General features: G+C 37.7%; 1 protein-coding gene across 17 annotated transcripts in view; it reads right to left on the bottom strand.

The window, feature by feature from the left end:
- Window positions 1-27,687, bottom strand: part of ptprsa (protein tyrosine phosphatase receptor type Sa) — a 245,904-nt gene that overhangs the window by 124,001 nt on the left and 94,216 nt on the right. For all 17 annotated transcript variants that reach the window (XM_077535321.1, XM_077535315.1, XM_077535318.1 and 14 more), the window contains 2 exons: window positions 12,765-12,995; window positions 524-669 (listed from right to left, as the gene is read on the bottom strand). In XM_077535321.1, the coding sequence (XP_077391447.1) occupies window positions 524-669; window positions 12,765-12,861 (243 nt within the window). In that variant the 5' untranslated portion in view covers window positions 12,862-12,995. The remainder of the gene's footprint in view (window positions 1-523; window positions 670-12,764; window positions 12,996-27,687) is intronic.

The following is a 27,687-nucleotide window of genomic DNA, read 5'->3' as shown; positions in this document are numbered from 1 at the left end:
TACAAAAAAAAGACAAGCAGGCAAAATTCTCTCTGACCCGCCATATCCTGGTCACCACCTCTTCCACCTCATATTTTCAGGTTGGCAAATATCGAACCATGCTCACGAAAACCAGCAGACATTCAAATAGCTTCTTGCCATCAATTCTCAAAATTCCATAGTGGCACTTTGCCGTATTAGTGTATTGATTGTAAATTCAGATCTCTACCCATCTAGCCTGTCCATTAAAAACTGAAAGTGTCTGTCCAGGCCTATTGTATTTCTGAAAACTGTGAAAAAATGAGCAGGAAATACCCTTTTAAAGAAGAGAAATGAGAGCTCAAAAGGGTTCTATCGAAAGAATCTCAAAGGAGACGCGTGTTTTATAGGCAGCTCATGTCTTGTTTGGAATCACTTTCCAGACTAAACGCTGATATGGATAGAGAGTTGAACAAGTGCTCAGTAGGAATGTGAAATACTGATATTTCCTTTTTGAGTCAATGTCTTGTGAGGTATCAGAGGCAGTTTCTGAGAATGGACTCACCTCTATACGCTGGGAGTTGACCTTTTTGCCTTTCTTATTCCAGCTGACCCTTGGCTTGGGGTCACCTGTCGCCTGGCAGACAAAGGACACTGCACCACCGGACACACCTATCTGGTCAACAGGGACTTTTGTAAACCGTGGTGGTGCTGTAGGCAAGGAAGGGAAGAAGAAACATGAGTATAATTGCATTTGCATGTACAAGAAATCATATTTACAGCCACAGAACTCTTAAAAGGTACAGTATAAGGCCTGCTATGGATATTATTCTTTCATGTTACCAAAACCCACACTAGCAACCCTCTTCTTGCAGTCCCTCCATGCACACTTGCTCACTCTCTATCATACACCCACATGATTTTGTCGGAAAAAGGCTCAAGAAACATAATCCCTATAGATGCAGTAGGAAACCTAACTAGATTCACGGCGTAACTGTGCTTGAAGTTGTATTTTTGAGTAGGCTGCAGTTATATGAAAATGTCATATGGAATGATCATTACTCTGACGTGGGAAAAGGAGGCTTAAGAAGTAAGAATGGAAAAGTGATTCCGTTCTGCGAAGCACATGACTGTTTAATAGAAGATACTTTTTTTTTTTTATGGAAAAAGGTACCGTATTTTCACGACTATAAGGCACACCTAAAAGCCTTCAATTTTTTCAAAAGCTGACCATGCGCCTTATAATCCAGTGCGCCTTATATATGGATCACTATTGAGCCGCAACAGGTCTCGCTGTCAAGACGCTATCGGTGACCCTGCACGATCGGTGACGCGCATGCGCAGAAGATCCCGCCATCTTGGATCGCTAGCTAATACTAATACTTTACCTCAGAGAAAATAATAAAACAGCTGTTTATTCATTTTGGGAGTGAATGGAGTTGTCAGAAAGCTGGTTTGTAATCTATTAATAAAGTTTGACTGACCTATCTGACTGTTTTGTTGACATTCCCTTTAGCGCAGCACCATCTAATGGATGCATAACGTAAACCCAGCCTCTACTGTAGCGCCTTATATATGAAAAAGTTTTAAAATGTCATTCACTGAAGGTGCGCCTTATAATGTGGTGCGCCTTATAGTGCGGAAAATACGGTATATTGTGAGCTTCCTGATTTCTTCCATTGAATCTCGATCAACCTATCAATCAACTGGCCGATACACTTTTGATCAGATGTGAGTATAAAAACATTTGATATGGTACAACATTAAATGTTGATTACTGTTCAATTACAGTTAAAGTGTTGGGATGATTCACTTGGTGGATAACAATCTCCAAGAAGGATTTTTAAAACTTTAGCTCAGGAACGAGTGTTTTCTCAAATTCACACTTTTTATTTCAAGATCAGCTTGTCAATGCGAATTAAAAATGTACATCATGGAAATGTCTACTGTAATGAAATTAACCAAACTCCACTGCTTCACCAACACACAAAGGGACAATGAAATGTCCCACAAAGACCTTATACTTAAGTCTAATAAAAAATAAATAAAAAAAAGAGAGAGAGAGAGAGAGAGAGAGAGAGAGAGACAGAGAGAGAGAGAGACAGAATGTCCTTGGCAAGATGATCCATTTGAATCAGAGAGATGTGTGGTGATCAAACGGCAAGCACAAAACGTCAAGTTAATAATTAAGGGATTGGAGGCCGACACCAGTCTCCAGGCACCGTAAAACACATGAAGGAGAGTCCCTGCATTTATTATTGGCTGAAGGGAGCTGGGAAGCTCCATATGCAAAGTTAATCCCCTTTCACTTAAACAACACCCAGATACAGTATGATGCAAGTGAGCAATATACTTAAGTAATTTGGTTTTTAAGTAGCACTCATTCCTATAGTAATATTGGTCCTGAAAGTTAGTGGTGGCCAGATTGATCCAAATATTGGTAGCATCGATACCAAGTCACCATCAATATTGGATCGATAGTAGCGTGATGAGATCAATACAGTAGCTTCAGTGTCGCATTTATAAGCACTGCAGCAGTTTCGTTAAACAGGCCGCCGGACTCACTGTTTTCATCTCAGAACGGAGCAGGCAATCTTTGCTCCTCCTACTCGCTCTTGTGTCTCGATGTTGTGACATCACGTGACTTAGTAGTGCAAACAAGCAAGCACATTAATTCTTTACAAGATGTTTTTTTTTTTTAACTAAAGACTAAAGACTTCATTTATTTTTTTTCAGCATTTGTTTTTTCATAAAGAAAAAAGAAGTGCACTGAAGAAGAGATTTTTTTTTTATTCCCTGAAAACACATTCTACTTGATAATTATTTGCTTTTAAAATTTTCAGAACATTTGTTAGGGAGGGAAAATCTTGAATAACTTGCTTATTTAAATAATAATAATAATAATAATAATAATAATAATAATAATAATAATAAACGCCTAGAAATTAAGTGCAATGAAGGCATTTTTTTTTATATTTTATATTTATTTTTTGTATATTCCATAGAAGAATCTGATGTCTGATGATCACTTTGTGCACTTCATTTAGGAACAAAATCCAGACATGACATTAAATGGGTCAACTGGTTTGCTACTTTTGTATTATCTGTGAAAACAATTTTTTTGAAAGTATTTTTTTCACAGTATTTACCAATAAACTTTACCCTCCTTATGACTTTTATGGGATATTACATATCTGATAATAATAAAGGAAACGTCACAAAAACATTTTAAGGTGATGTATATTACGTTAGAGTTAGAAAATTGATAATGCATCTGCTCATTAGAAAATATCTGCATTGATATGCGGTGATACTTGCTTTGAATTTACTTAACAATGGATTGATATAAAAATATGCAGTAAGTTTCATCAGTTTTCACAAATCTATTCAAAATTGTAAGTAATTGAGCTTTTTTTTTCTACATGGCCCTGGTTGATCTCCTTTGCTCTGCTGCCACCTGCTGGCCGTTTGTGTAATAACTGCCATTTCTGCAACCGTTTTTTTGCAGTTGAGAGGCTGCATCAAAGCCTTCTGTATGTTCTAGCATATTAAAAAAAAAACAAAAAAAAAAAAAAACGTGTAAATACGTCTTTGGGACACTTATAGCATTTAACTCATTCACTGCCTTTGACAAGTATACTTGTCAATTGTATTTTTTAGAGTGGTGCTAAATGGGGGCGAATCTGAGCATGCTCCACTGTAAATATCAAACTTGGAAACAACTTTACTGATGCCCAACCACCGGTAGATGACATCATTGCCCCATTTGATAGGAAATAAACACAGTTTCAGAGTCCATGGGAGAAATGGCTGTATTTTGGCAAACCTACATTTTTCTGCTGTCAATTATAAAAGAACGGGACGGGACAAAAAGTAGGGAGTCTATTCTGTTATTTGGTAGATTCGGTTTATATATAATTATTGAATGTAATATCACGTGAGTATTGGAAATGTAAAAAATTTCTATAATGACTGGCAGTGAATGAGTTAAAAAAAACGTATTTACACATTATTGGGAGTAAATGAGTTAAAATATGCCTATGCATTTTATTCTTCATTTATATACAAGTAGTTGTTTTAGGTTGTCAGGCGGTACAAGATGGCACCATTCATTTAGTAATTTAAATTATAGCTGGATGTTTTGCCCAGTTCAATTATGAATTCTTGAGCTTTTCTTTCTTTCTTGAGCACCATCCTTTTCCTTTAGTGAATTACATGTACTGCAAAATAGCTGAACAAAATCTCCATTAGACTCAGCTCCTATCTATAGGATACAATGTTGCTTGCTTAAAGTATCTTAAATAAAAGGTTTCCCTCCACAATAGTACTACGGATGACATTCAAAAGAAAATTGTACCGAGTTGTATCAGTTGTCGTGAGCAAAGTCTTCCTCTACAAAACTGTTCTGATAAGCACACACAACTTGGCTTTATCTGCTTAGCAGGGGGAGAAAGCCTGAACCAAAATAGCCAGTCATGGGGGCTCCTATACCCTTTCAAGTCCCTGATAATAGAACACATCAACGCAAACGCTGCTGGCTAGCAGGAACAGCAAAACTCACACTGTGCGCGCAGACGCTTGTTTCGCTAATACAGCTACCACCTGCTACTGGCTGCTACCTCTGTTGGACCCGATAAGACAAAATAGACTAGCAAAGTGCTTGTAAAATAGTGGAGAGTGGAAGGTCCACAGATAAATATGAGAAAGCTCCATTTTCACTACTCTACTGTTATTTGATAGGATGGTGTGGCGAGAGAAATGAGGGTGTCTTTATTGACTAATGCCGTAATAGATGGAGAAAAGCTTCTTTGGTCATAAATGGTCGCCATTAGCCAGTGAATTAGCGAAATGGATGGCAAAATGACACAAAGCCATTGTGTGATTTGCAGAAAGAGGCAGAGAAATTGGAATTTTTCACAGTACAAAAAGACTTCGTTTTTTAAGTGCTGATGTTTGAAAAGAACAAGGTATTATTAGAAGTAACATGTCAAGCACTTTATCCTTTTGGGTGGTAGTTTTGGCAAAAATGATGGAGGTTAAATTGGTTGTGATGTCTTTGGGCATTCAATACAGAACATAACAGCTCAACGTGTACAACAAATGTTATAAGCGCTCATTTGACTTAGACACACATTTCAGACCACTCAAAATCACATGGATGTATTTGTGAATCAAATTAAAAGTTATATATTAATTAAAAAGGAAGGCCAATGTGTTTATGCCTTGTTAATGTATACAAGAATATAATGGTAAGCATTGTAGAAATATTTAAACAATAAATATGTGTTTAAACGTTCCAACCACAAGGAGCCTTCAATGTGAATACTTGCCTTTGTATTTAATTGTGTGCATGCAGTGTTGTGCAATAAGCACCAACAATGCCTTCTTTGCTGGCCTCATCACCGTCAGAAGCACTGACCTAAATTTAAAACCTACATGAAATTGTATTAATTTATTCCCAACAAGCTATTGCCTTAATTTCACAATGCGCCTTAACTGGCTCACTTCTATTAGTGTGTATGTTAGATATTTTTGTCCAATCAGATTTCAGCTTCTATGGGATTGCAGTGTCTCTGGACTCTCAATCTGCACCTTCCTGGGTCTTCGTGCCTCTTTTTACATACTAGCTCCTCCAACTATAAATTGTATTGTGAAGATGAGGAGATTGACAGAAGAGCAAGGCGGGAAGAGGGTCAAATGTAAAAAAATAAAAATAAAAAAATAAAATAAAATAATGAGACGATTGTTGTGTGATGATGCCATTTTATGGAAACAGCACCTAAATATGATTTTAAGAGCAGCATGTAGAGTGTGACAACTAGCTCTGACTACACCTGTAGTTACCTAACTTGCTTTGAGGAACAAAGAAAGGAAGATGGATTTTATGGACTATAAATAATCAGAATCTCTAGTGAGCATGATGTATTTTAAGTTTTAAAGTTTTTGTTGTATTGTTATATAAAATATTATATGAACTGTGTGGAAATAATATTGTAGTGTCGAGGCTCTCTCTCTCTCTCTCTCTCTCTCTCTCTCTGTCTGTCTGTCTCTGTAATGCAAGTCCCCACTGAAGGCCCAGGTCTGAATTGCACCAACCGCCGCTACAGTGTCGCACACAAACACACATACACACGCAAGCACACACCCGCACACAAAAACATCAATCAAAGCCAATTCACACAGGCTGCTTGGGTAAGCACCATCACTATGGCAACCAGGCCTTTACTTTAAACTATTGCTTGTCTTGTCAGTAGGTTTTCACACACAATCACTCACATTCACCCACAAAGGCCAAACAACTTGAACTATCTGGATTTTTTTTTTTTTTCGTAAAGAAATCTTTGTCCAACGTTTTCACCTTGTTTTAGATGGAGGTTTTTTTTTTTTTTTCTCTGAGTGAAAGACCAGCAAGGATATTTTTGTTAGGCAAACAGACCAGAACTGTGGTATTTACAGGTTTGGATCATACATTTGATTAGATATTACATTAAAAAATAAATGTGTCCTTTTATATTAAAGCAGAAGGAAGAAGAAGAAATGGAAAAACAAAAGAAGAGACGGAAAAGTAATGAAGAAAGGAAAAGAGCTAGAAGGAAAAGAAGAAGAAGAAGAAGAAGAAGAAGAAGGAGGAGGAGGAAAAGAAGAAGAAAAAGAAGAAGAAAAAGAAGAAGAAAAAGAAGAACAAGAACAAAGAGGAAAAGAAGAAGGAAAATAAGAAGAAGAAGAAGAAGAAGAAGAATAAGAAGAAGAAGAAGAAAAAGAAGGAAAAGAAGAAGAAGAAGAAGAAGAAGGAAAAGAAGAAGAAGAAGGAAAAGTAGAAGAAGAAGAAGAAGGAAGAGAAGAAGAAGAAGAAGGAAGAGAAGAAGAAGAAGGAAAAGAAGAAGAAGAAGGAGGAAAAGAAGAAGGAGGAAAAGAAGAAGAAGAAGATGAAGAGGAAGAGGAAGAAGAAGGAGAAGAAGAAGAATCAGAAGAAGAAGGAGATGAAGAAGAAGAATCAGAAGAAGAAGAAGAAGAAGAAGAAGGAAAAGAAGAAGAAGAAGAAGGAAAAGAAGAAGAAGAAGAAGGAAAAGAAGAAGAAGGAAAAGAAGAAGAATCAGAAGAAGAAGGAGATGAAGAAGAAGAATCAGAAGAAGAAGAAGAAGAAGAAGTAGTAGTAGTAGTATGGGGCAAGAAAAGGTCATTAACTGGTTTGTCGTACAACAGAAGCCAAGGAGTACCATATAAGTTTGTACAAATCCTTTGGCCATTGCATCATACAGTGTACCATCAATGTCAACTGCACTGCGAACAAACTTGTGAGACTATTCAGACCACAAGGGACCTGCGGCAGGATGTGGAAATCTTGTCTGAAATAAGATTGGTACCCAGATGTGGAGAGTTATGGGTACGCGGCAGCATTACTACAAAGAGTTGCATGCTTGTAATAGGCACAAATTGGTCCCAATGAAACTGTTGTGGGTAAAAAAAAAAAAAAAAAAAAAAAAAAAAAGCCGTTGTAGGGAGTGGGGTAAGAATGAACATTCACCACTAAGTATTCTTTAGCACACTAAAGAGAAATAACATTAATTCAGTGGAGAACAAAAACTCAAGATTAAACTAATTTCCGCTTTGGCCAGAAGAAGAGACAAGTTGAAAAAGCAACATAAATTGTTTACAAGACACACTCGAGGAAGTTAGAAACTTTTTTGGTTCATAAAATACAATAAAATAAATAAAATTTTTAAAAGAAAGGGACAGAAAAACAAAAACTAAAATAGCCTACATTTGACAAATGTCAACCAAAACATGATTTGATTTGATTTTTTTTTAACATGGTGTTTGATTTGGATAAGTGGAAATAATCTATTAGCTGTTTGATTAATTTTTAAGAACGCTGTTGATTTTCTGAAATTGATTATTGAATAATCACAGCTTTTGAGTCAAAATGTATTGCACTGGTTGGAAGTTGAAGTACTAAATCCACATTGACAGTGACACACAATAATTCAAATGTCCACCCCCATGTGTTTATTTAAAAAAAAAAAAAAAAAAAAAATCATCATCAGTGCATCATCCTACAAGGCCTATACAATGAATGTTGATTATGCTGTAACGTTTTGAATGTGTCGCTGTGATTGCACACTCTTCTTATTTGGTATTTGTTTGCCTGTGATGGCTGCTTGGCTGTGGGTGCACTGTCATGATGTGTTGGCTCATCTGAATACCATTACTGCTTTTTGTGAGGTACGAGGGGGTGGAAGTCCCCTGTCAAGACACAAGAGTGATTTGCATTTTTTTTATTTTTACTTTGAAGGATGTTAATATTGCATTATTATGAGTTAATTACCATAGCACTAACAAAAATGCTATAAGAATGAGTTATTGATCAGGAAAAGAACCATTCATTCTGAATGAAAGTGCAGATGGTTGATGCTGTTTCCACTTTTAATATTTTAACATTTTGTGACATTATCAGTCATTTCACATTTTCAAAATCTAATTTAAAAGTCTCACTCACTCTCACCAAGCCGTTGAGTTGCTCTGTTATGGCAGTAATTTTCCAATAACAGCAAAAAAGAGATATAAGCTACAACACAAGTGTTAAAAGATGAACGTGATGGCTATATGAAGTTGAGAAGTGGAAGGCTCTAATATCTCCTTATACTTTGTCGTTTTTCTTAACATTAAGATCTACTAATTTATTAACAGTTTTTATATTACTATAATGGCTTAGCTATACTCATATATGTCTGAAAAATGTTACTTATAATTACAGATTATTTACATTCCTGTTATTTCTAATGAGTATTTTTTTTTACCACATCTGGCCAATTTGGAGGTCAACCAGCATTTTATGTTGAAATATAGACGTTCCAAAGTATGCAAAAAGGATATTCTTTACATATGACTGTCAAAATGTTTTCTCTTCCTGAACTATTTGATGTTCTGTCTAGGTTTTATGGTTTTGAGTTGCACTACTGAGTGCTTGTTTATTCTTTAAACATTCTAAATTATTTAACTGGGGCCAAAGAAAAGGTTTCCAAACTGTTGCCATCTTCCAAGAATGCAAAGAGTGCCAAGAGACTTCTTGGCGCATGGCTTCCTGCCTGAGACTAAATAAAAGATGAACCTGTTTTCTTCCCATTTTACAGAGGGGGAAAAAAAATAGATTATATCAAATTATCAGGGCCAATCACACAACAGCTGGGCACATGTCAATTTAATTTGACAGTCACTAAGTAACACATAAATTAAGTGGAAACGATGTGTGAAAAAAATGAATGATTGGCAGCAAATGAAGGCAAGAAACAAAGAAGAAAAGCTATCAAAACGGAAAAGAAAACAAGCAATGCACACAGTGTTTTTTTGTTTTTTTTTCTCAAAATCATCCAGTGTGGCTGCCCGCCCAGGGGAGTCACTAATGCCAGAACCGCTGCTGTTATTTTGTAAGCCCTATGTTGTCATACAATTCAGTTTTAGACAATTCCTTTTGCCAAATTTTGTCAAACTTTTCGTGCATCCACTCGGTTACCGTAAAATAATAATAATAAATAAATACATTAAAAAAAACATGACTTGACTGCTCATTTCCCCAAAATTGAGCCATTCACAAAACATTTGATGCACATGCTCAACTTTATTGAGTGTTTTCTTATTTAGTGAGATTCAATCAGCACAAATCTGTCGTGCATTTGTCAGTAAAATTATTTTTTCGTGCTTGTTTTTTTTGAGTGTGACTGCTCAATAAGCCACTATGGGGCCAAAGAGTCACATATATTTATTTCACGTTTTTTCTGTATGTTAAACAGCGAGAACAGAGCAATTTTATTTATTTATTGAAATTTAATTCTATTTATTTTTGTATTGATTTCCACATTCATTTTTATATTTATTTTTTGAATCTCCTTTTTTATTTGTGCATTTATTTTTACTTTCATTTATTTATTTATGTAAATACAGGACTGTCTCAGAAAATTAGAATATTGTGATGAAGTCCATTATTTTCTGTAATGTAATTAAATAAGCAAAAATGCCATACATTCTGGATTCATTACAAATCAACTGATGTTTTTTTTTTTTTTTTTTTAGCTTAGTCTGGGGAAATATTCCAATATTTTGAGATAGGATATTTGAGTTTTCTTAAGCTGTAAGCCATCATCAGCAATATTAAAATAATAAAAGGCTTACAATATTTCAGTTGATTTGTAATGAATCCAGAAAATGACATTTTTGCTTATTTAATTGCATTATAGAAAATAATAATGGACTTTATCACAATATTCTAATTTTCTGAGACAATCCTGTACATATTTGTTGTTGTGATTATTGCCATTAATATTTATTTGTTGTGTTTAATTTTTAAATTATATTTTCTATATTTGTTTTTATTTTCACTTTTATTTATTTATTCATTCATTCATTCATTCATTTATTTAAATATCCTATAATTTATAAGGTCTCAATTGTTAACCTGAGTTTGAAGCCTGGAAGAACAACAGAATGTCACACACGACGGGAGAATGGCCCTCCGGTTACCATTATTATCATCATCATCATCATCATCATTATCTTTGTCATTATTATCATCATCATCATCATCATCTTTATCATTATCATCATCAACATCATCATCTTTACTATTATTATTCAAAAAAATGTAGTGTGTTTAATATATTTTTAAAGTGTCTGGAACAGATGTGTTGGATTTACATTATTTCCTATATTGCTTCAAATATTGTTTCACCTTTCAAACAGTTTGGTTTTAGGCAGACTTTTTGGAATTGATTAATCATGAAAAACAACTTGTCATTTTGTGTGCGTGTGTGCGTGCGTGTTTGCATGCATAAAAGTATGTATGTAGGCTATATGTATATATGCGTACATACAGTATTCTTCTGTCATCCTCCTCATTACTTTTTGTTGAATAAATGCATAGCAATGTTGTATAATACGACAGGTCAGTGACAATAAATATCATCAAGTCCCCCAATATTCTACAGGCACCTGCAGAAATGAATTATATTAATGCACCTACATATGATGGAAGGTTTTGCTATTTGGATTTACTGCCCCATCGTTCTTTCGCTTTTGATTAAAAGGTCTCCATTTCTTTGTGATTTATGGACATGAATGGCAAGGAAGGGAGGCAAGTGGGGGACAACAGCGGGGATGATTGACATGCTTTTAGTGGGTTGTTTCCACAAAGAAGTCACATCCTCTGTGTGTACATATTTGAGTGGTTTGGGGAGTGGTGATCAAGTTAAACTTATGACAGCATGTTTGTGGAAGACATTCAGAGAAAAGATGAGGACTTGGAAGAAACGTGGGCAGTTTAAAAATATATATATGAATATGAAAGGGAACATGGAAAAAGCAGTAAACGGATCCACAGGCAGGGCAGGAATGCAGACATAATGATGATGCGAAAGAGACGTGTGTGGGAAAGAGAAAACGTTTAAACATGAGGAGCGTTTGGCTTAAATTTGACAGAAAATAAATTGTCAGTTCGCCCTTAGAAAATGAAAAAAATGGGAAGAAAAACATTGGCTTGTCACCTGCCGGTGTGCAATTTTGGATGTTTTCCACCAGCTGAGCGAAAACACTGCACAATCATGTGACCAGACTCTCTAAACTTCTATGCAATCAAAGGAAGACTCAATTCCTCCTCAGTTGAATTTAGCTGGCCTTGAAGTATGTGCACCTATTTTGTATATACGTATTATATCAAATAACATTCCCTTAATCATAAATTTTAAATTGGTTTGAAATTCACATTGCATGTGTGCAGTCCAAATGCCTTTTTTTCACCAGTTGACATCCATTTTGTATAATCGCTAATGCCGTACAATGAAGAAAATTAAACATCATCACAATAATGTAGTTTATCTTGCGATAAATTGTCCAAAAAATAAATAAATAAAAAGCCGGTGTCATAATTTACATATCCTATGCAAATGTATTTAGTACCACATCCCATCCACACACAGGCAAAGGATTTACAAATAAATGAACACTCCCCCAACCTTGTCATCACTCCTGTTCTGTTTATTTGCAGAGCCTCCCTTTTTGTTTCCTCTCCTTAATGCTGATCTAAACCCATCTTAAAGGGGAAATGATGTCAAACAAACACGAAGCAGGAGTTGATCGGGCGGAATAAGACACTACTGATGTCCCTCAAATATTGAAATGGGAGAATTATTCCTTCATACAGACACTATCTTCATTTTTTTCTTTTTGACAATGATTGACAGACAGACTCTATAGGATAAGTGACATGAAAAAAAGTATCTAGATGAAATTAGGTTGTTGGTTTGAAGTGAAAATGGTCAGTCTGACAGTATCAGAGGACAGTTTTAATCCCCATTTGCTCGCTATCTTTTAATTTATCTAGACTGATACTGGTATCCATCACTTTAGTCTTAATTATTTTAATGTTTTTAATTATGGTTTCTGCAAGGTCAAAATGACATTTTGTTTCTCTTTCTGTAATGCTTGTAATCTTTTATGTAAAGCACTTTGAATTGTTGTGTACATGAAATATGCTATACAACTAAAGATAAGAAAAGATAAACACTTTTGTGACCATATCCTTGAAAAATGTTCAAGTTTCAATTCATCTTTTCTTGATCAATCCCTTTGTTTTTTGACAAATGAACAATAGAATTGTGTTAACGTATGTTGTATGCTCGTTTCAAGAAAAGGATGGCGTCAACAAAATGAAGGTTAATATACAGCATGACCATGCAAACTAACCAAATACTTCGCCATAGTTAAACAACTGTCACCAAGTGTCATTCAGAGTGCTGCGGACTTAGACTGGTACTTACATAAGGCGTGTGAGCCAGTGAGCAGCACTGATAGCAGCAGAGTGATGACAGGCAGCAGGAGTGGAAAGGAGAGATGAGCAGCACACCTTGTGGCCATCTTGGTTCCAGTGGGCGTGTGTGTGGGGGGGCGGGGCAGGGATGGCGGGGGGCCTTATCTCTGACCTGGCTGGAGAGCCGAGGCCCCAACAGCACGGGGAAGATTGAGTTCTGCTGGCAGGATGGTTTGGCACTCTACAAGAAGAAACAGACACAAAGAGACAATGTTGGAATGGAGAATTGTATTTTATTTTTATTTTTTTGTAAGGGGCTAGTGGAGAATTTATAAAAAATTGTTGGCTCCATACTTCGAAAGACATCATACATCTTGATTGAGATTGAAAACAAAATAAATAATTGTTTCAGACTAATGACCTCAGATTCTGGATGTAAAATATTACTATTCCTTAATATCCAGTTAGAAAAAGTTCTAATCTTAGTAATCTTTTGAGATACTTTCCCACATTGTCAGCTCTTGTTTTGTAAGGTTATTCCTTCAGTCTGATCTCACCAGGTAAAACGCATGCTCTCTAGGCTTTAAGTCTACTGATAGACTTCCACCTCTTTGCCTTATTGTTTTGACAGTGTTCCTTGGATAATTGTCTTTCTGCATGATGAAAGCTCTTCAAATCAGTTTGGTTCCATCGGTCTTTAAATTGTCAGACAAATGTTTCTGTATCAATCTATTAGAGTTTTGGAGCAACCATCAATTGTTAGCTCACCAATGAAGATTAGCAAGCCTGCCATGTAATGCTGAGCATAGCATTCACCTACATGACATTAATGTGTTTTACAAATGAGATTGTATTTAGGGATTTCTTTTTACAAACTTTCCTTTTTATTTTTATTAAAATATTAATCATTTTCAGTTCACTTGACTTGACCAGAAACAACGAGAAGGCATCGAGGAAGAGAGAAGCAGGTGGCCAGCTGGACAGAGGAATAATCCGGCGAAACACACATTCTCAAACAGCTTATATAGACAGTGAATCAATCTGATTGGTTGTGGCTAGATATGTGGGTAACAGGACTGACATGGAATGATCTGATTGGCTGTTGACCAGATAAAGAGATTAAAGATTATTGATATCACATAGCTCATGACATCACATAGCTTAAGACCAGTTGAAACTAAATGCCGGTTACATCAGTTCAAAACAGACACTTGACCTCACGGCCATGACCAAAACATAGCCTTTTGCATGACCCAAACTTAACCCTGACATGACCCAGTCATGACAGTACTAGTGTTACTGACAGAAACACCATTATCCATCCATCCATCCATCCATCCATCCATCCATCCATCCTTCCATCCATCCATCCACTTCTTCTTATTAGGGTCACAGGTGAACTGGAGACCACTACAACAACCATGGCCAAAAGGCGGGCAACACCTTGGATTCGTTGGCAGCCAGTCCCAAAAAAAATATTACTACTGCACCACTAATAAAGCATGATCATCAAATTCCATGTATGGGCACAGAAACTAACAATTTTGTACCATGTAATGTAATGTTTTTTTCTTCTTTTTTTTTCTTTCAATACTTGAGCAATGCAGTGGAACACAGAATACTGCCTGAAAAGAGTGGGCGTCTTTGAGAAACCCAGCTTAGCTTTCAACACAATAACCCAACACGCGACCAACATCCCGTGTTTTCGTAGTTCTCTTTCTTTGCCTGGCAGGTAAAGGAAGTCATTGGTAATGACTAAAGGGAATACAGACATATGACAAGAGCAATTGTCTAGGTGACTTACAGAGTGATGTGCCTTTTGTTCTTGCAGTAAACAATGTTGGAGGTAGAGGAAACCTTGCCATGCCTGAGGGAGATTACTCCATCCGTGCACAGAGGATGGCCAAGGTTATGATTTATGGTCTTCTCCTTAGGGCATGCCTTTTTTATCTGCACCTCAGCTAGCTATACAAACTTCACAACACAATTACAACACCTATTGTTGTTGAATGTGCAAACCGAACATAACCTAAGGCTGTGTGTGGGATTCAGTTTAACGGTGGCTCGGCATGACTCTCTTCACTGCGGTTCAATGCTCGACTAAAAAGAAAGACTGAAGAGATAAGGAAGAACATATGTTGACTTTAAGAAGATATTCTATGCATTGTTTTCGGACCTGATGTAACATGTCTGAGACGTACTTCTTCTGACATACAAAATAGCCCAAGGAAGTCAAGACTTAAAGCTTTTTTTTTTTTTTTTTTGGCTTTGGAGCCTGAAATTAGCCTGTTTTGAGGGGGTGGTCTTGTCATGCAAATGAGCCACTTTCCCCTCCACTGTGAGGTGAGCAGAAGTGTGGACAATTTATTGTCATCACTATGTCGCTGTCATTAGTGAGAATTCAGACTTATCTCATGACTCTTGTTCAAAAAAGTAACAAATAGACAAACCTATTGACTTGTCGGGTGTTATTTCAGACTTTATGGAAATTCTGAGACACCCTCCGAGAGAAAGAAGATAATTATTCACCTTTGTAAACACAATTGTACTTTTGTGAAGTCATTAAAAGCATTATCTGACCAGTGTTGTACTAGTGGGGCGTCAGTCTTATCTGCAATTGTGGCATTACATTGCACCTACTGGGTGGCGTTATACCAGAAACAGCTGGAAGTCCCTCCTCCAATTAAGAGAAGCACTGTGAGTTATGCATTTACTTTCCTGCTGTCAAAGTGTTGGACTAGTTTGTGGATTTTCAAACGGGCAAATATTGTTTCTTGCGCAACCAAGCACAGTATGTTTTTTTTTTTGGCTTTTAACAGATGTCTCCTCCAATAAGTAATGAAAAGAACATTTTCCAAGGCGAGGTGGTGACAGTAGTCAGAGGTCAATACTGTTTACCCAGGGGAGGAGCTGGATCACAAACTCTGCTGGAGCTCATTGCAAAGATTTTTGATGGGGCTGAGGACAACAGTCTCACATTCATCCACACCAAACTCATCTAACCATGGTTTGATGAGCCTTTCTTTGTACCCTGGGGCGCAGTCTTGCTGGAACAGAAATGGGTTTTGTTTCCACAAACAGGAAGCATGTCTTGTTAAAATGACAGCGATAGAAACAAAGCCCTGATACAATGAAAAGAGGGGTCCCACGACTTGCCCACTTCCCTGCCCCAAAAACGGACCATTAAACATATGCCAGTCTTCAGCAATTACAGCGAGTGTGATTGCTTAATTTTCATTGAGTGATGGCAGTCAACAGTTACTAGGAACTCTCAATTTGACACAATTAAGCTATAAATGATGAAAGATGATTTCCCATTTCAATAGTGACACAAATGTGCTTGATAAGTGAGATTGAGAGATGAGGCAAAGGGACAGGGCAGTGGAAAGTTGTAGTGCTGTTATTTTCAAATATTTTTAGAATCAATTAATCGATTGATTATTCAATCGATTAATCAACTAATCAGATTCATATTAATTTTGCATGAAAATGTATTACAAAAGCATCCCCCCCCCCGATTACTGTTTATCAACCAGTGATTGTTTTTTATTTCGAACGTCATCATATTCATATAGTGATTCAAAAAAGGAGCATTGTTTATCGGTTCGGTCATTGCTTTTCGGGCTGCACAATATATAAAAAAAATAGCGATATCGCGATATTGGCCCTTGCAATATGCATATCGCAAAGGCACGCAATAAGTTTTATATGGAATTTCATGCTTTTTATATGAATTTGACCAGTCAGATGCTAACTAAAATGTGCATCGCCATTCAATAGTTGAAAATTATCAAGACATAATTACAATTAATTAACTAAGATTACATGAAGGTTGCTTATTTTGCCCCATGAAAAATGTTTTTCTTTCATTCGGTAATAAAAATTTAATTTCTTTAGGTAAATGTTAAATATCGCAATAATATCGATATCGCTATGTTCAGCAAGTATATCGCATATCGCATGTTTTTCCAATATCGTGCAGCCCTAATTGCTTTCAAAAGTAAAAACAGATGTTTGCAAATGTCTTATTTTGATTAAATAGAGAAAATAATCCTCTCTTCTTTCATGAAGGACTGCAGAAATCGGCAAAAATTACTGTTGCTATCCTGAACTCAGAAGATTTGGACAATTCCAAACGATTACTCGATTATTAACCCATTCACTCCCAGCCATTTTCACTTTCCCTCCCGGCTGTTTTACTGGATTTTGACTGATTTTGCAAGGCCCAAAGAATATTTTGTTCAATTGCTATAAAAACATGGAACCTACCAAAAGAAAGATTAGAGTCTCTTCTTTCATCAGGAAATGTATATTTTGTATCTGTTTACGTTTTGCAGCAATTAGCATTAGAATATAACTAAGCTTCATCATCATTCACAAACATGTTGAAAACACTGGGAAAAAGAGCTTGTTGCAACATGGCCCTGGCTGATCTCTTATACTCTACTGCCACATACTCACCGTTTTTTGTAATAACTACCATTGCTTTAAGCGTCCTTTTCATATCAGAAGCTGTACCAAAGTATGCTCTAGCATTAAAAAAAAACACAAAAAACTAAAACAAAAAAAACAACAACATATAAATATGTTTTTGGGGGTGCAGGACAAAGTATTAAAAACATATTTATACATTTTTGGGTTTAGACGAGTTAAAATACTTGTTGATTAAATTGATAATCGCTTTATTTGTCAATTAATCGATTAATTGTGACAACTCGTATCCACCAATTTATGTGAAAGAACTGATAAGATTGGATTTAGTACATACATGTGGATCGACGATCAGCAGATCAACTTTTGCTTTCTGTGGTAGGACAATAGTGAAAGTTCACAGCTTCCTTTGTGTCTTAGCATATTGGAGAAAAATATAGGAATGTTTGAAAATTACAGACAAATTTCAGTCCAGTGTGCACTACCCTATGATACATTAAAAGTACGCAAAAGTAGGCAGGGGTGGCAAACTAGCGAGTAAAATGGGAAGATTTTCCCAGGGCCCCAGGGCATGTGAGAGGCCGCAAGGAATATGCATGTTCCGCAAAGAATTGAGGGGGGACTCCAAATATATTTTAAAAAAACATATATACTGTATGTGAATCCACAGCTCCCATGTAAAGGGGGGCCACTATATAAGGTTTCTAAATATATCTCCCTGATCAAAAGTCATCTTTCCAATCCCCCATGTTCCTTTTTTCTGCTCCCTCATTTCCTCCCAGTGCTTCCTTCTCCTTCAAACTCATGCATACTAAACTATGCTTGCATTGCAGATGTGCAGTCGGGAATCACATGAATTTGCATGGAACTGCAGGACTATTATGTAAATGGTCCAGTATACCTCGCAGCATCATCCTTTCGATCCATCCAGTCTATCCTGCAAAATCTGAGTAACTTGATATGGGGCACACCTGTCATTAGCTGCTATGCATAGGGAAGCCCCACAGGAGGCAGAATAGCTTGCGCAACAAAAACAACCATTGCTGAAGGATGTCTGAAGCATTTACATTTTAAGTGTAACATATCAAGGGCGAGCTGTTCCACATTCATATGAAGCAGGTGGAGTGATAAATCAGAAAGATTCTAACCTGGAGATGAACATTACAAGCAAGATTTTAAATGATGAGTTAGTTTCATGAAGGTTTGAGAAAATACTAATACATACAAGTAGGCTGGTTGCTGATTTCTAAAGTTTTTGCTGATGTGGAAAAAGCTGAACACAATCGCAATTGATGGCAGTGTAGTACCAGAGCGCGAGCAAAAAACAATACTTGCATTTGCACCAAATAAGCATTCATTTTGACTTTAAGATTTGTTTGGGCAAGGAGAACTGCAACAACGTGACCTTATTGCAGGAATGCAAAATTCCCAGCCTTGGAAACCTCTCATGAGAGTTGATTTCCCACAATCCCCTGCCCTTAACTGTTTCCAAATTTATGACCTCAGCACATATTGTATACAGTATATGTTGTGTTGGCCATTTGTTAGTCCCGCAGGAGTCTTTGGGATAATTAGTGTTGTTGGTGTTGGGATAATTCGGAAACTTTGGTAAATAAATTGAAAATATATATTTTTTTTTCCCAGGTAGTGACGTTTGAAACCCTTTTGATATAACAACAGTGGGGCACATGGGAGTTTGCTTTTGAAATTTTTCCTTCTAAAGCACAGAAATACCACATTTTTAAACTACTTTACAATCTTTGAAATGCCTATGAATTAAATTAAGCCGACAGAATCCATTCATATCAGCAAAAGAGGATGCAGTTTGTCTATAAATAATGAACATATCTGGCGAGTACAATGTATTTTATTTCACTGTTTTAAGTTTTTGTCATGTTACTAGAGTGAAGAAATTTGGAGTTGAATGTTGTAATGAAAGATAACCAGCATGTTAAGCTAAGATAAGCTTGTTTTGGTCACCATGCGTTGTGGCTACTAGTTTCTCTGAGTTGATAGCCAGTCAGCATTTTGAGCAGGCACAATTTAAAAAAATGCATTGCAGCATTGCAGAATGAATCAGGCCGAGCCAACAAACTCTTTAATGAGACAAACTGTTGGCTGTAATCCCACCAAAACATCGTTAACCGGTGTGGTGTCTTTCCCCTTACTTTCGTCTCACTCCACCCACCAACGTCCCAACCCGCTTGATAACACGTGGCCCACTCAGACGATTGGAAACCACAGAACTCACGAAAATATGCAGGGCACTGCCTGTCGCTTTCCTTTTAGCTTTTGTCTTAGTGTGATTAGCAGGGAATGGTACTGTGCACTGTACACTATGGAGCTGTGCTTCAACTTAACACAGGCTTTAAGTCAAAAATCTACCTTGGACGAGGCTGAGACCAGCAGCCATCAGGGTCATGCTGCGGGCGGTTGTACAGATTGGCATCTGGGAGGCATGGCCTCCTAAATGCAGACTTTATTGCCCGGCCATTTTGTTTACCACTAAGGGGTGACACCTTGCTCCGAGAGAAGATGAACACTCTCACGCACACGGACGCTGTTTGCTTTCTGCCTCTCCTCGTTTTCAGCCGTGGCCGACCATCACTCGGGTCAAAGGACACTGCTAGCATTGTCCATGATGGCAAACAAACGGGGCCGATGCGAGTCAGTGGAAGGGAGGTAGAGAAGGATGGCATAATATAAACAGGGACGGTAATGAATTGAAGCAGTTGGGAGCTGAAGAGGGGAGGTGAGACAGGTGCGAGACAGTCCTTGACAATAAAGATGTAGTTGATTGGATTGGATGTGTATGTGTGTGCGCAGGAGCAGTAGGCGTGACATCATCTTCTGGCCTTCTGCCAAAAGACTCAGACAAGCATCACACCAACTGGCCCAAGGCTTTTTGAGCGCCCTTTAAAAATTGCCACAGGAGAGGGAAAGAAGTGTTTGAAGGGCAGTTGGGACAGCTGTGGAAGCATGGCTCATATTCACTCTGGAAATGGGAAGTGGGTAAGGGAGTATGAGATTATTTGGAGCGACTGAGAGGGAAGAGAAATGAAAATCTTGGCTGACGACAGTGTGAAGAAAATGATCCTCTGGCATGGATTATTATTTTATTTTTTAGGGGTATATGTGTTGAGAAATTACTTCCCAAAATGACAAAACACCCTCCCAAAAAGTTGACACATTTGTAATACCTTTTTTTCCTCCCATAGACTGCAATAGCAGATAAACCCATGAGTTGTTTTTACCTACTGAACACTCAAATTATTGTCTGCTTTCCCAGCTACCACTCCATTCAACATAATAATCAGGCTGGAGCCTCTGCAATGGTTCTTTTCAGAATTCAATTAAACGGCGCCTCTTGTCCTGAGAGAACTTTGATTAGTTCTGTCTCGAGGAGGGGGTGGGGGGACACTAAGATAGCTCTATTCATACAAACATGCACATTTAAACTCCAAGGCATAAATCTGTGCAGACACGCTTAAACGCAAGGACAAACTATTTGCTCAGTTTATTCACATTGTATCTTGATTTACCTACACTGTTGTGCAATTATGGACCAAATGAGGCAGTGAACATGAAAACCTCTAAGTAGTCTCACCACAGTGATTTATATAAAGTTTGACATTTTACTGACAAGCAAAACTATTTACTGCTTAACAGCAGGATCAGACTGAATTTCGGTTGCAGAGAGAGCAATCTGACCATTATGGACCAAAATAGGAGGGATGAACACCAAAAAAAGCAGTGCTCTTGACCAACGCAAAACAATTCAATAATAGGAGTCCACTACAAAGAGTGTTTGACAAACTGCAGTGTTGTCTTATTGTACAGTACTTTATAGAAAAAATATAGGCTGCGAAATACAGCGCAATTTGGAAACAAAGGGGGAAAAAAAACATGAAAAATGTTGGTTTCATAGTTCTAAATAAAAATAATCATGTCATCCTATAAATCAGGCTGCGCTCAGCGAGACCATCTGCATTCCTGCCAATCACCCAACATTGTAAGAACAGAGACAGATGGTAATTTTAACCCAGATTTAGGCCTTTCTGCCTGTCAGTTTACCCAAAACTGTAATACCAGCACCACTACCACTAAAAGCCAGAAAGACAACTGTTGTTTTGTTGTTTTTTATAGTAACTTAAAAGTGCCACTTTGACTGTGCTTCCCCACATATGCTGGCACACAGCCAAAATAAAATAAGGCACATACAGACATCAGATGACACATTTAAAAATAGAGGCAAACTATAACCGAAATATGTGGGGGGGGGGAGTCACAATGGACATTCACATCTCTACACAGTAGCTTCCTTGTAAAATAATTTCAACTTGACTGAATCCAAAACAGAAGTTTGACTGTTAGCGAAACCAGAGAAAGGATGTTACTTTAGCTACAGTTGTCTTGTGAAGCTTTTAAATGTGTATGACTGCTGTGCAACCCGCCTCACTGTTTAGTAACAGATCACCGCGTGACAACATAAGAAGTGCTCTGTCCTTTGTCCAAACATCTAAGTACAAGGCTTCATCGTGTGACCTGATCAGCATTTAGTCAATGCTTAGCGTGGGCGATAATAATGCAGACGGGTTGGCATTAATGTGTTGTGAAGAAAACACACTGTAGGCTATTGTGAGCTGGTCTCGTTTTCCTCCCACCCGCAGCAACAAAGAGTTGATTTGTATCCATCAGGCCGCTATTGTGGACAACGGCATGGATTGGGGTAGAGGCCGTTGTAAAGTCGGCAATGAATGATAAAGTGGTGATTCTAAAAGTAGGTTGGACACACGGCGTGTCATGTGATAATACCAAATTCACTAAATCACTATCTTCCGTACCCAAAGAAACACCAGCATATTTGCGATTGTTTTTTTTTTTTTTGCTTGGTCCCAATCCAAACAAATAGTGGGATTCACTGTACGTTTGACTTTTATTATTATTCATTTTATAGGAGCAAGAAATGTTTACTGTACATATTAAAAGTATTTTGCAAACAGCAAACATGAGCTATGATTGGATAGTTTAAAAAAAAAAAAAAAAGAACATAAATACAAAGTTTTTTAAAACTGAGTGACCAAACATCCTCTTTTGCCCGCACATGTCCACTTTTATACATCCCGTCAGCGCATCCAGGGATGTTTTATAAATTTATGAAAATGTCCGGTTTTCATTGTTTTTCATGGACCAATTAGGATCAGGATATTGAAGTTAACTGACACTGTGTGACAAATGGGAGACGGAGTGCACCGTGTTGTTGACTGGTATACTCGTTCCAAGTCGATTGTGTGTGATATTATTGTTATATATTTTAAAAAGTATTTTATGTATATTTTCTTAAAAAAAGAATGGGTCAGTCTGAATACTAGGGGTGGGAGAAAAAAAATCGATATCGCAATATATTGTTGCGCTCTCTGTTGCAATAAGTTATCGATACACTAACAGTAGATATCGATGTCATGTGTCCAGTTGTGCAGTGTTCTGTTATAAATGTTTATACACTTTAATTTGTCTCACTTTACAATGTTTATAGTTAAAAGGCTAAGAGGCAGTGAGGCACAATGTAGAACATTATACATTGTACAAAGTTTTGGCATTCAATAAATGCATAATTGGACATTTTTCGTTTTATGGGCATTTGTTTGGCTTTTTCAGTCACATATCGTGATATATTGCAAAATTTTTATGACAATATATCGAAAATCGTAAATATCGTGTATCGTGATATTATCAATATCGTGAGTCAAATATCGTCACAGTATTGAATCGTGGTTTACCCATATCGTCCCACGCCCAATGAATGCCTACGTTTTTGTTTTTTTCGTTTTTTTTGTTTTTTTTTTCCTTCCTTTGGGGCAGCAGAATTTGGACCATCATCATCATCTCTCACCAGCAAACACTACCAGCAATCGTCCTTCTTTTCTTTTTCTCATGCAACATATAATGTGGATTTATTAGACAAGCATATAAAACACAAGTACTACGGACAACTCCCCCATGCAGAGACAGACCATTTATTTTGAGTGCCAGTGACTTGAGGATAAATATCAGAGGGATGGGAGTTGCGGGGAGTTTTGAGTGGGGTATCGTGGAAAAGGTGAGAGGTCAGACATCTGGTAGATGTCTTGAAATCCTCTTTTTTTTCCCCCTCTTTCAACAGCACACATTCCTTCACAGCAGGACACAGCTTGCTCACACTCCATCTGAACTGATATAACAACGTACATATATCATTAAAAACCAAGTTTAACGACACATGATGCCTGTTTGGTATGGTATACTCTGGTATATTTTGTTCTGTGCAAAACTTAAAATCAAAATTTGTCCAGTTGCAATAGGGGGAAACACGCTCAATATGTTGTTGTTGTTTTTTTCATCTGCATGTACCCATGCTGTTTTAAAGTGATTGTATCAGTGGGGTAGGGGTTTAAGAGTTTCTACTTTCTCACTGACTCACTATACGTTTGCCATTTCCCTTTTGGCACACCAGTGCTATTTGTTGTGCTGTGTCACTTTGCACAGACAAGAGTAAGGGGAAAAAAATAATTTATGATGCTGTCACTTTTTTTGTGTGCTGTCTTTCTGAAAAAATGGTCACCCCCAGATAGCAACGGAGTGAACCCCCTTCCCACAATCAACTAAAACTAACCCAGACATTGCATTCATTTTCCTTCAATGCAATCAGAGTAGATAAGTCTAATTGAGCAATGAGTGCAACAGGCTGCTTTCAAGACTATGGGACGGATGTGCAGGAACGTCTGAGATGGGGGTCATGGACTTATTATTGCCAGATGGATGTTTTATATTAGCCCCAGACAGGGCCGTAGAGCCAGTAACAGTCATGGCTGTCTGTATACTCAAGAAGTCAGGAAGCAAATGCAGGGAAATACTGCAGCCAACAAGCAGTGACCTTTGGAACTATAATTGTTGTTCAAAGTCACCATGCTGGTAAAGGATTAAGCCAAAGAGAGACACTACAGATTTGCAGTACAGTGGAAGTTTTGCATTGGGAGCCAGACTGACTATGTTTACATGTAGTCAATATTTGGGTTAAGGTCATAATCCCGATTTTTGAAACAGTCGAGATAACCTGTTTAGTTGCGTAAACACACGGCAATTTTAATCAACTGGAATATCCCGATCTATACCGAGGACGCACGGACAACTTTCTATCATCAATAAATGACATTATATTCATGCCATTCACCACACTACGTAGCCTGAAAAGTTACAGGTGCACACTTCTAAACAATAATATTAGCACTTTCATGATAGACATGTAACATAGATGATTTGGGTTCAAAACAGGTTGAATCACTATTGATATCGCTCAAGGACTCTGCTGATTTCTACAAATCTACATCAATCTTAAATTGGCGTAATTTATAAAATGACCTAATTCTGAAATAACCAGCTGTCATCCTGTGAATTGCTTCTAATTAAAAGCTCAAACCAAATTACTGGGGATAAGCAGGCACAAAGGAACACAAGAGAGCACATCACTTTCGGCAGGCTTTTGTCTCCAGCAGGCATCATTTGTCTGTGATTTAAAGATGGGTTAAGACCTTGCGACATTCTTTGGCAGATCTTTTAAAGTGGGATGTGATAAAATGCCGCAAGATTGAATGAGCAGGTGTGTGCGGCTGCTTCAGAAGCGTAATGCCATTTAACGCTGAACAATACAAAGGCTTAAGTGACAATTAGCCTCGAAAGAACAATCAATTTTACAAAGACCACGTAAGGCCAGTATGTGTATTTAAATGACTCAATCCCAGGGCAAATAATAGATGCGAGACGGTTCTTGAGTGAGTAGTTATGGGAGCATATAAAGATGACACTGAAGCCACATCACTCATTTTTTGGCACCTTTCACTCACCCTACCAACCGATTTTCTTCACTTCTTCTTTCCTCTTTATATACTTTCCCCATAAGAGTTCAGCACATGTTATTTTCTTGATCACGATGCATATTTGCATTTCTGGATCACCTTCATTATTTATTAGGAAGGAAAAAAAAGAAGCCTTTTTTTTTTCCAAATGCCCCGAAGGCCTTGAAATGCATGCAGGATGGTATCCAAAGGCTTTAATCACAGCTAAGGGAGTAGGCTGACTGGGGAGTCATGATTTGTAGCAAGGGAAGGGTAAGTGGGGACATGTGATGGAAATTGAGAGAGGGAGCATGAAGGCAGGTGGCTATCGGGAAATGGTTTTAAATAATGGCTTGAACGACAGCGAGCCAATAAGCCATCAGTAGCGGTGACAGCTCAGTGCCTGATTATGCATAAACAAAGCTTGAATGAAGGCCTGATGGAATGTGCTGTGAGTGAAGGTGGTTTATTGATATTGATAGAGCATGACAAGTGATGGACTTGAGAACGGGTGACGCAGACCTTATTGTCTTATCAGTCGGCACAAATGCAGGTGTGTACGTACAAAGATTTGTATTCACGCACTTCAGGTGGGCCCCTGGGACTAGAAAAGTGGATCTGGGATGGGTTGGGACAGCTGTCCGAGAAGAAATGTGTGCGAACTAATATGTTGATGTGTGTTTATTATATATGATTGCGTGAGTATGTTGTGTGTGTTTATGGCCCGCCGCTCCGGCACACCTCAAGCTGCTCAGCTGTCATCAAGCCTGCTCAGCAAGAAGCAGGCTGCTCCATCTGCCTGGCCCACCTCCTCTCTCTCTTCTCTAGAGACTCCATGTGTAAGAATGTGACTTTCCTGTGTTCATGTACACTGAGTGTGCACAAAAGCATGCCTTTCACTATTACAAGTTATATGTGCATACCCACATACAGTATACTTCTTGACAAAACAACCCAGTTGTAAATTACAGACACCAGCACTAAAATGAAGGACAAACATTCCGGCAGATTCCAAAAACCAAAATTTAGTCCACAGTAAAAAACCTGTCTCTGACGGGGTGACCAGATGCCACGGATTAAACGCGACAGTCCCGGATTGCAGCCTCTTGTCCGGAATCCCGGTGGATTTCGTCAGCCCCATAGTTTTGTCTCACTTTTACGCAGGTCCCGTCTCGACATCTGGGCTTTTTTATTAATCCAGTCAGCAAGCCAATTGTTTGGGCCATGTTTATGTCAATCACACAGTTGTCGTAGTGATTCATACTATAAACCAATTCAAAAGGAATTTGACTGTTAATCCTTCTTATTGACTTTCACATTCACCTTTGCGTTCTCATCTGCATATAACCGCCGTGTTTCACTGTGTTTTCAATATTACTATGTCGGGCTACAAGGTAAACGACACAGCCAGCTACCAACAGTTGCCGGGAACAAATAAAAAAGTTGGATAATGGTGAATGCATTGCAATGTTGAACCTAAACAACACTAGATGTCTCATGACACAGTCGGCAATGTGACCACTAGTCGGCCATATTTGGACAGGGCAACTGCTCTGGTTTGCTGTCCTGTAGTCGGTGGTAAAATGGATGATTTACTCACTTAAATACTCATAACTCAATGAATTATTGACAGATTCAAAAACGGACTGTAATACGGTATTACACACATTATCTTTTTTTTTATTTCATTTTTGTACGTAGCGTTGTTTGTGTCATCTCATGTGTCATATTGAACAACAAAAATGAAGTCCGGTTGAAAATTTAGAAGAGTTGTGTAATCTAAACCCATTTTAAAGTCCGTGTACCATTGACTGTAATGTTATGAGTGATTGAGGAGCCCTGTCCCAAGATGGCTGTCCTGTGGTTACGTTTCTTCCCATTGGCTCACAGCGCAGACGAGCCGTCTAGTGTTTAAATCTGTGTTGAACTGTTAACCAAGATAGCATTTAGCATAAGCTAAAGTAATAACACAATCACAGGTTACCAGAAATGTTTTATAAAGAGTTTCTGGTGTGAATTGATTGTATATTAGATTTTCTGTGATGTCCTGAGTTTTATTTTTGAAAATGTGGTCACCCTAACGTTTGATTATTTAGTTAAATGTTGTATTAATTTTATTAACGTCTTGGTACTTTTATTCCTATTGGAGGCTTGGGAGGGGGGTGGGGGGGTGGGGTTCTGGGGGTTATTATGTGTTCATGTTCTTATGTTATCATATCATCATAAAAAAATGTGTTCCATCACGTTTAACCTCACCTATAAATAATAGGTCAAAATAATACGAATGAATGATTTTGTGCACCTGAGCGCTTCATTTGTTGTACACCTCATGCCCCAGATATCAGACGGCTCTATGGCAATTGTGAGTTTAACACTAACAAGGTCCCTTGAGGCTGCCTGAGCCGCCTGGGCATTGGCAGCAGCTCATAGTTTGGCTCACCAATGAACCAGAAACAAAAACATAATATTGGACATTTATCACCATGTGAACAGGGTATGTGTATGTGTTGCATCTTTTTGTGAATTTGAGGCCATTAGAATTTGTCACATTTATCCGAGTCTGCCCTCATACTGAATATTCATATCATCGTAGTTCAGTGGCAGGTGCGGATAACTAAATGACCAATACTG

Source organism: Festucalex cinctus, chromosome 10 (genome assembly GCF_051991245.1).
Source record: "Festucalex cinctus isolate MCC-2025b chromosome 10, RoL_Fcin_1.0, whole genome shotgun sequence".
NCBI classification, from domain to species: Eukaryota; Metazoa; Chordata; class Actinopteri; order Syngnathiformes; family Syngnathidae; genus Festucalex; species Festucalex cinctus.
The sequence above is the reverse complement of the archived record's forward strand: the minus strand, read 5'-3'. Positions and strand labels throughout refer to the sequence as shown.